The sequence below is a fragment of the Oncorhynchus tshawytscha genome, linkage group LG10 (genome assembly GCF_018296145.1).
Source record: "Oncorhynchus tshawytscha isolate Ot180627B linkage group LG10, Otsh_v2.0, whole genome shotgun sequence".
NCBI lineage: Eukaryota > Metazoa > Chordata > Actinopteri > Salmoniformes > Salmonidae > Oncorhynchus > Oncorhynchus tshawytscha.
The window spans coordinates 54070028-54080778 of record NC_056438.1 but is presented as its reverse complement, the minus strand read 5'-3'; the positions used below and the strand labels follow the sequence as shown (position 1 = coordinate 54080778).

Here is a 10751-nt window from a genome sequence, read left to right as displayed (position 1 = left end):
GATTACTGGGCTGAACATGCTAACAACAAGTGGCTATTTGGACATAAATGATGGAACTTTATGGAACAAATCAGTCATTTATTGTCGAACTGGGATTCCTGGGAGTGCCTTCTGATGAAGATCATCAAAGGTAAGTGAATATTTATGGTGTTGTTTTTAACTTCGTTGATTCCAAAATGGCGGCTATTCCTCTGGCTGTTTTGGGTTCTGAGCTCCATTCTCAGATTATGATTGTATTGGACTTGTTAATGTTTGAAAGTTACATATTTCTAAAAAATATTTTTGAATTTCGCTTACTGCCTTTTTTACTGCCTCAGCGGAATGTGGACGAGGTGTTCCGCTAGCAGAAGCCCTGCGCTAGAAAGGTTAACCTCCCTGGGATATGTGGGACGCGTCCCACCTGGCCAAAAGCCAGGGAAAATGCAGAGCGCCAAATTCAAATAAATTACTATATAAATCAAACTTTCATTAAATCACTCATGCAAGATAGCAAATTAAAGCTACACTTGTTGTGAATCCAGGCAACATGTCAGATTTCAGAAAGGCTTTTCGGCAAAAGCAAACGATGCTATTATCTGAGGATATCACCACTGTAAACAAAGAGAGAAACCATATTTCAACCCTGCAGGCGCGACACAAAACACAGAAATAAAAATATAATTCATGCCTTTTGTAATACAACTTTAGTTTTTTTTTTAACATAAATAATCAATAAAATTGAAGACGGGATGATCTGTGTTCAATACAGGAAGAAAACAAACTGAAGCATGCTTTCTGGTCACGTGCCTCTATCTAACAGTACACTTCAAGTGACCCTTGTTCAAGATGGCCGTACTTCTTCATTACACAAAGGAATAACCTCAACCAATTTCTAAAGACTGTTGACATCCAGTGGAAGCGATAGGAACTGCAAGAAGGTCCCTTAGAAATCTGGATTCCCAATGAAACCTCATTGAAAAGAGAGTTACCTCAAAACATAAATCTGAATGGTTTGTCCTCTGGGTTTCGCCTGCTACATAAGTTCTGTTATACTCACAGACATGATTCAAACAGTTTTAGAAACTCCAGAGTGTTTTCTATCCAAATCTACCAATAATATGCATATATTCTGGGGATGAGTAGCACGCAGTTGAATTTGGGCATGCATTACATCCGGATGTGAAAATACTGCCCCGTCACCAAGAAGTTAACAAATCTAAGAACCTTTAAAAAGTTGGTGCTATCTCATCAGCGTAATAGTCAAAACTAACTGTTGCCACTCTTAGCGACAATGTGGGCGTGCCCCAAAGGTAAATACTGTTCATCCTGTACATTAATGATCTGCCTTCTGTCTGTACTGGGTCTGAAGTTCAAATGTATGCTGATGATACAGTGATATATGTGCATGCAAAGAGCAAACAATAAGCAACATAAGAACTCACTACTGTAATGGTCCAGGTTACAAAGTGGCTCAGGGACTCATGTTGCATCTCAATGTAAAAGAGGAAAACTGATGCCACTTAGCCAGATGTCTCTGTCTCAGGGGAAAAGCTCCAGGTGGTATCTGATTTTAAGTACCATGGCATAATTCTTGATTCCTACCTCTCTTTTAAAAAGCAAATGAAAAGGTAACTCAAATTACCAAATTCAACCTAGCTCATTTCCAAAACATACAAAATTGTTTGACTACAGAGGTAGCAAAACTGTACTTCAAATCTATGATACTCCCCCACTTAACACAATGCTTGACTAATTGGGCCCAAGTTTACGGTACAACTTTAAAACCCATTCAGTCTGTCTGCAAACAGGCTCTCAAAGTGCTTGATAGGAAGCCCAATAGCCATCACCACTGTTACATTCTCAGAAAGCATGAGCTCCTGAGTTGGAAAAATCATGTGCAATACACTGATGCATGTCTTGTATTCAAGATCCTATATGGCCAGGCACCCCCTCCACTCAGTACTGTTGTTAAACAGAAAACCCAAACACATGGCAGCAGATCCACAAAGTGTGCCATGAGAGGTGACTGTATTTAAGGAAAAGCACCTTTAGTCAATCTGCTTTCTCTGTGATAGCTTCGCATGTCTGGAATACCCTGCCATCAGACACACACAACTGTGCACTGTCCCTGTAAAAAAATTTAAATAAACTCAAACTCAAACTGCAATCTACTTTAAGGGCTTGTAAGTAAGCATTTCGGTGCATGAGATACCATTGAAGAGAGACTGCAGATGAGTAGGTGCATGAAAGTGTAATATTGCTACCTGCTAGAGCATACACCTCCTCTCTGATTGGCTCAATGGTCTGCAAAGAAATGCAAAATATGGTATTCTCCTATTATTACTTGTTGTCAATCTATTTTCAATGCGTCCAAACGTAGTTTTGATTCAACATAAAACAATTAAGTAGATTACTTTCATGTGAGTACTGAAAGGTAAACATTTTTGGGGATTGACATTGTGGCTAAAACTGGAAGTTAAAATGATAACACACAGCAAGATATGTATTACTGGTTGTACTTCTACGACCATTACATACAGTGCCTTGCGAAAGTATTCGGCCCCCTTGAACTTTGCGACCTTTTGCCACATTTCAGGCTTCAAACATAAAGATATAAAACTGTATTTTTTTTGTGAAGAATCAACAACAAGTGGGACACAATCATGAAGTGGAACGACATTTATTGGATATTGTTTTTTAAATTAACAAATCAAAAACTGAAAAATTGGGCGTGCAAAATTATTCAGCCCCTTTACCTTCAGTGCAGCAAACTCTCTCCAGAAGTTCAGTGATGATCTCTGAATGATCCAATGTTGATCTAAATGACTAATGATGATAAATACAATCCACCTGTGTGTAATCAAGTCTCCGTATAAATGCACCTGCACTGTGATAGTCTCAGAGGTCCGTTAAAAGCGCAGAGAGCATCATGAAGAACAAGGAACACACCAGGCAGGTCCCTCTAAACTCTCAGCTCATACAAGGAGAAGACTGATCAGAGATGCAGCCAAGAGGCCCATGATCACTCTGGATGAACTGCAGAGATCTACAGCTGAGGTGGGAGACTCTGTCCATAGGACAACAATCAGTCGTATAAACCCCGAGCACAATCCATCCAGGGAAATTTATTTTTGAGCTCAATCTGTTTTCCATTAGGTTTCTATGGCAATCCCTTTTTAATATAATATGCTTGCAGTTCCTATGGCGTCCACTAGATGTCAACAGTCTTTAGAAATTGGTTGATGTTTTTCCTTTGAGAAATGAAGAAGTAGCCCTTTCCTTTCTGAGTGTCAAGCCAAGTGTACTTTTTTGTTTGGTGTGCGCGACCTGGAACTCTCTCCACTTTCATTTTATCTGCTATTGAACACAGTATATTCCGTCTTAAATTTTATCCATTATTTACATTTTAAAATACCTCAAGTTGGATTAGGAAAGTTGTTTGAAATGTTTGGATAAAGTTACAGGTAACTGTTAGAGGAATTAAATTCCTATATGTTTATTACCCAATTCAATTAATACACTCAGCCCATTTCTAAGGATTTGTAAGAAACTTATTTGCATAAATCAAAATCAAGCAATAGTGTATATTCTCAAGAGTACAGAACATGATACAATTTACAACCGGTTATAAACTGAAAATGACGTCATTAGGTTTCAAACTGTCCCATCCCTCCTCCACTCCGGTACAATGGCAGTATAGTTCACAAGCCTTCCTACATCTTCCCACACCACTTTAGATTATTTATGACTAGGCCAAGGCCTCCCTGTGTAGATAAGCAGATAAGCAGTCTGGCGATAAATTAATTCGTTTCTACCAAGGAACAGACAGTCTTTGTTCTAACTCTTGATTATAATTACACACATTATATTCAGTACAAGGATTAAAAGAAATTTCATACATCTATACAGTAACATAATAGTATTCTGATTAGTCAGTCCTGATTGAAATATATACATAATTAGTCATTATTGATAAAAAAAATCCCTTAACAGTAACGTATTAGATACTTTGTAGGCATGTTGGGCGAGTTGGAACCAGTGTTTTTCTGAATCAAACGCGCCAAATAAATTGACATTTTGGGGATATATAGAAGCAACAAAAGGACCATTTGTGATGTTTATGGGACATTTTGGAGTGCCAACAGATGAAGATCTTCAAAGGTAAGGCATGAATTATATAGTTATTTCTGACTTTTGTGTATCACCTGTCTGGTTGAAATCTGATTTTCATGTGTTGGTATTCTGGGTGCTGTCCTCAGATAAATGCATGTTCTGCTTTTGCCGTAAAGCCTTTTTGAAATCTGACACTGCGGCTGGATTAACAAGAAATTAATATTTAAACCGATGTATAACACTAGTATGTTATATGAATTTTTATTATGAGTATTTCTGTTTTTGAATTTGTCGAGCTGCAATTTCACTGGGTGTTGTCAAATCGATCCCGCTAAACGGATTGTCGCATGGAGGGATCCCTAATTAAGAACAAATTCTTAATAGCGCAGGTGTGACCACAATTCTCTGATCTCAACTCTGCTATTATGATATCAAATTGTGGTTTGATGTTTAATGATGATCCACACAGCAACAAAGCATTTTGTTCTTCAGGTTTTTGTACAGGGTCTTATATGTATCACTGGGTATAACAATACTGGTTATAACAATCTCTGAGAGCACAGTAGTAGAGAGATGAGTCTGTTCAACTACTAACTACTTTTGAGGTACTTTGCAACGACTTTGCATGTTAGCTAACCCTTCCCCTAACACTTACCTTAACCCTATAAACTAACTACTAAACTTAAACCTAACTCTAAACCCTATACCTAAACCCTATACCTATACCGAACCTACAGTGTCTTGCAAAAGTATTCATCCCCCTTGGAGTTTTTCCTATTTTGTTTCATTACAACCTGTAATTTAAATGAATTTTTATTTGGATTTAATGTAATGGACATACACAAAATAATCCAAATTGGTGAAGTGAAAAAAATAATTTGTTTCAATAAATTCAAAAAAAAATTAAAACAGAAAAATGGTGCGTACATATGTGCATGCCTACCCCCTTTGCTATATACTGATCTCAGTATATATGCACCTGTTCTGAAAGGCCCCAGAGTCTGCAACATCACTAAGCAAGGGGCACCACCAAGCAAGCGCCACCATGAAGACGAAGGAGCTCTCCAAACAAGTTGGGGACAAAGTTGAGGAGATGTACAGATCAGGGTTGGGTTATAAAAAAATATCAGAAACTTTGAAAATCCCACAGAGCACCATTTAAATCCATTATTAAAAAATGGAAAGAATATGGCACCACAACAAACCTGCCAAGAGAGGGCCAACCACCAAAACTCAAGGACCAGGCAAGGAGGGCATTAATCAGAGAGGCAACAAAGAGACCAAAGATATCACTGAAGGAGCTGCAAAGCTCCACAGTGGAGATTGGAGTATCTGTCCATAGGACCACTTTAAACATGTTTTGAATTAATCATATTGTGATTCATGCACCATAAATGCTATATAGACATATGTGTGCAATCCAAAACGGCAGTGCAAAACCTATGCACTTACCTAAGAACATTGAAAAAAGCAGAATTGCACTAAAACATCTTCATGGGGTCTCAATGACTGACTTTTTGTGCTGTCACTATCCTCTCTTCAAACATCTTGTAGACTACATACTGTAATGTCAAATCACTCATTGACTTTGTTGCTCTACCTCTCAACACTCAAGGTAGTCTGGTATTTGAGTTCAACAGTATTTCTGGGTTGGATTGCTGCTAAATGTCATCTTCATGATTTTGCTGTAGTTCTGAATAGAGACATTTCAGATCATGACTGCCCTCGATTGATATTGTAAAAAAATGTATCACTCAAATATCGCATGAATAAACATGGCGTGATGTTCCACAATGCTGGAATGGGGTGAAAAAGTTTGGGAACCCCTGCTAAAAGGAAGTGAAACAACACCACAAATGTTCTTCATTCTGTATTTATTCAGACTAGTATCTTTGATCATGTTATATCATAACAGGAACATGCAGACAATATGAATGAGTAGTTCCTGAATAATATTTATATTAAATGTGTTTTATTGTGGAGATGCAAGAAAAAATATATGTATTCATGTACTCTCCTTTATATCTGATTGATCAGAATACAATGCACTGTTCACCCCCAAGGGTCTTGACAGGTTTTTGTACAGTGTGTCTGGGTTTCCTGTCACTGTGGGCTGCAAGGCACAGTGGTACAGAGCAGAGTCTTCCGATTCAACAGAGGAGATCATCAAGTCAACACGGGTCTTCTCTTCATTCAGTCTACCAGTGTGTCGTGGAGTCGTAATGGATGTATTCTGAATATACATGCTGCTTTGTAGGATCAAAAGAAGACACTCTGGTCTGGATCCGGGGTATTGACGGTACCATTGTAGATTATTAACTTTCCCTTTGTAGTTGCAGGAGAGAGTGATGTCTGTTCCTTGGAGAGCATTGACTTCAGGCTTCACTGGAGTTATTGTTTCCTGCTCCATACTATCACCTGCATCAACATAAGTATTGTCATTGTGTTAATGTTTATTTCTAAAGATAAACAATACATGGATTAGGTGCCCATAAAGTATGACAAGAGAAAGAATTGAAACTTTCCAGTGAAATACCACTTAGTTTTTAATGCAATCATTCACTGAAAAAAAGCAATGTCACTATTCAAAATATGATTTGGTTTAACCTGAGTATTCAGCACTCACCTACAAATGCTGAGAGGAGCAACAGTAATAGGAGTGACATCCTGACACAGACTAGATAAACCAACTGAGAGACAAGACAGTGAGAGAGCTGAGTAGATCCTCTACTGAGACATCCTCATGGTTGCAGGTATACCCAGCCTATACCAGTGTTTGACTATGAGGCCCCTCCTCTGATAACTGGATATGTAACTCTTCTTCTGTTGTTTGTGGTTAAGGGTTTTCAGTTCCTATTGGCCTCCTCCTCAGATTATTTTAGACTTAATTTCTATTTGAAAATGTCTAGTTTTTGCTGTAGTCTTTGTTTTTTCAATAGATCAACAATACTAAACCACTCTATACTCTATACACAATCTGCAAATTTGTGTCAGACTGTCAGCATTTTGTGTGAGGAAGTGTTTCCTGTCACTGTGGGCTCTATGGGACAGGAGTACAGAGCAGAGTCTGTCACTGTGGGCTCTATGGGACAGGAGTACAGAGCAGAGTCTGTCACTGTGGGCTCTATGGGACAGGAGTACAGAGCAGAGTCTGTCACTGTGGGCTCTATGGGACAGGAGTCCAGAGCAGAGTCTGTCACTGTGGGCTCTATGGGACAGGAGTACAGAGCAGAGTCTGTCACTGTGGGCTCTATGGGACAGGAGTACAGAGCAGAGTCTGTCACTGTGGGCTCTATGGGACAGGAGTACAGAGCAGAGTCTGTCACTGTGGGCTCTATGGGACAGGAGTACAGAGCAGAGTCTGTCACTGTGGGCTCTATGGGACAGGAGTACAGAGCAGAGTCTGTCACTGTGGGCTCTATGGGACAGGAGTACAGAGCAGAGTCTGTCACTGTGGGCTCTATGGGACAGGAGTACAGAGCAGAGTCTGTCACTGTGGGCTCTATGGGACAGGAGTACAGAGCAGAGTCTGTCACTGTGGGCTCTATGGGACAGGAGTACAGAGCAGAGTCTGTCACTTCAATAGAGGAGATCTCCAGATCCATGCGTTCAATATGAAACCTGAGCTGGAAGTCAAGAATCAGGAACTCTAGTTTAGACCTGGGATACTAATGATACCAATGTAGATTGTTTATAGAGCCAGTGTAGCTGCAGGATGATGTGATGGTATCACCCTCCACACCACCCACCATAGGCCTAGTGGAATTGTCATCTTCAGAATTGCTACTTAGTAGTACAGAGTAGAGTCTGTCACTTCAGTAGATGAGATCTCCAGATCCACACGGTTGTCCTCTTCTTCATGTATGAGGGTCCATTTTGTACTATCAGTGTTGGTTATGATCCCAGAGTAGTCCAGTGTGAGGAACTGTGGAGAGGATCCAGGGTGCTGGAGGTACCATAACAGACTGTTGGTTAATGAGTTGTTGTATCTACAGGAGAGTCGAACACTACTACCCTCTATAACATCCACTACATCTCTGTCTGGACTAATTATGTCTTCAAGACTTATACCTGTAAAAAATAACAACATGTATTACTGAGTCAATGTGGACAGTGTACAGCATATCCACATTTGGTGTTTCAAAGTGTATGATATTGATATTGATATTGAACATTCTGTTAGTACACATTCAGTTACTGGAGAATGAATTCTTACACAAAAACAAGACTGAATAGAGCAGCATCATAGTCACTGGGCGTTAGACAGAGACTTCTCTAATGATCTTCTCTTGGAACATTCACTCTCTGGTTGTGGCAGGGTAGCCTAATGGTTAGAGCTTTGGACGAGTAATCGGAAGGTTGCAAGTTCAAATTCCTGACCTGACAAGGTACAAATCTGTCGTTCTGCCCCTGAACAGGCAGTTAACCCACTGTTCCTAGGCCGTCATTGAAAGTAAGAATTTGTTCTTAACTGACTTGCCTAGTTAAATAAAGGTTAAATAAAAAATCAGTTTCACTCATTACATGTTATGTGTAACACTAAGCTCCTCCTCTTGACACAATATAATGGGTGCATGTTGACTCCACTTGATGTCACTATTGTCAAATAAAATCTTTAACTCCAGAGCAGAAATACTCTCTCAGGCAATGTTAGGTTTCTGTACAGTGTTTCAGGGTTTCCTGTCACTGTGGGCCTCAGTGCACAGTAGTACATAGCAGAGTCTGTCTCTTCAGCAGAGGAGATCTTCAGATCCACACGGGTCTTCTCTTTGTTCAGTTTACCAGAAAAGCGAGAGTCAAGAGAATCAGCTCTCTGTTCAGTCCCAGTGTAGTGCTGGATGAGCAGAAGGTATTGGGGAGCTGATCCTGGAGACTGTTTATACCATAGTAGACTGTCTGCTGAGGAGTAGTTGCAGGAAAGAAGAACATTACTACCCACTTCTGCATACACTTCATGTTGGTTTGGCTCGATAGTCTGCTCATATGTGTCACCTGCAAATTTGAAGAAATTAAGATTGAGTAATTTTTTTATTGAAATAAACATTTATTGTAGAAATTTTTCTAAGCAGAAAACATGACACTACTTTGAAAGCCATAACTTACCTATTGCTGAGAACATAATAATTGAACAGATGAACAACATGGCTGGGGTTGGAAGTCAAAATGACTAATAGTACAACAGAAGCTGAATACTCCAAACTAACTTCATCTGCAAGGTTTTCAGTTGATCATTTCTGTTTAGTTCACCTACAAACTCCACCCCAAAGTACAGTTGCTATAAAGATTCTCAATCTCTCCTCTCCCCACCTCTCCTGGCCTCTCCTTCCCTCCCCTCTCCTCTCATTTGTCCTCTTTTCAGTGATACTGCATCTCTCATTCCTTCCCCTGGGTGGTGGAGGGAATGTAGTACAGAGCAGAGTCTGTCCCTTCAGTAGATGAGATCTCCAGATCCACATGGTTGTCCTCTTCTTCATGTATGAGGGTCCATTTTGTACTATCAGTGTTGGTTATGATCTCTGAGTTGTCCAGTATGAGGAACTGTGGAGAGGATCCAGGGTGCTGGAGGTACCATAACAGACTGTTGGTTATTGAGCTGATGTATCTACAGGAGAGTTTAACACTACTAACCTCCGTAACATCCACTACATCTCTGTCTAGAGCAATTACGTCTTCAACACTTGTACCTGTAAAAAATAGCAACATGTATTACTGAGTCAATGTGGACAGTGTACAGCATATCCACATTTGATGTTTCAAAGTGTATGATATTGATATTGATATTGAACATTCTGTTAGTACACATTCAGTTACTGGAGAATGAATTCTTACACAAAAACAAGACTGAATAGAGCAGCATCATTGTCACTGGGCGTTAGACAGAGACTTCTCTAATGATCTTCTCTTGGAACATGCACTCTGGTTGCGGCAGGGTAGCCTAATGGTTAGAGCTTTGGACTAGTAATCGGAAGGTTGCAAGTTCAAATCCTTGACCTGACAAGGTACAAGTCTGTCGTTCTGCCCCTGAACAGGCAGTTAACCCACTGTTCCTAGGCCGTCATTGAAAGTATGAATTAGTTCTTAACTGACTTGCCTAGTTAAATAAAGGTTAAATAAAAAATCAGTTTCACTCATTACATGTTATGTGTAACACTAAGCTCCTCCTCTTGACACAATATAATGGGTGCATGTTGACTCCACTTGATGGCATTATTGTCAAATAAAACCTTGAACTCCAGAGCAGAAATGCTCTCTCAGGCGATGTTAGGTTTTTGTGCAGTGTTTCTGGGTTTCCTGTCACTGTGGGCCTCAGAGCACAGTAGTACAGAGAAGAGTCTGTCACTTCAGCAGAGGAGATCTTCAGATCCACACAGGTCTTCTCTTTGTTCAGTTTACCAGAGAAGCGAGAGTCAAGAGAATCAGCTCTCTGTTCAATCCCAGTGTAGTGCTGGATGAGCAGAAGGTATTGGGGAGCTGATCCTGGAGACTGTTTATACCATAGTAGACTGTTTGCTGAGGAGTAGTTGCAGGAAAGAAGAACATTACTACCCACTTCTGCATACACGTTATGGTGGTTTGGCTCTATAGTCTGCTCAAAGGTGTCTCCTGCAAATTTGAAGAAATAAAGATTGAGTATTTTTTTTATTGAAATAAACATTTAT

At 39.8% G+C, this 10751-nt stretch overlaps 2 gene segments (V, D, J or C); both read right to left on the bottom strand.

The window, feature by feature from the left end:
- Positions 1-6026: 6026 nt before the first annotated feature.
- LOC121847472 lies at positions 6027-6855 on the bottom strand. The segment is given in 2 exon segments: positions 6027-6510; positions 6719-6855. Coding segments are annotated over 2 exon segments (453 nt in total).
- Positions 6856-8581: 1726 nt separating this feature from the next.
- Positions 8582-9330, bottom strand: LOC121847471. The segment is given in 2 exon segments: positions 8582-9084; positions 9196-9330. Coding segments are annotated over 2 exon segments (417 nt in total).
- Positions 9331-10751: the final 1421 nt, after the last annotated feature.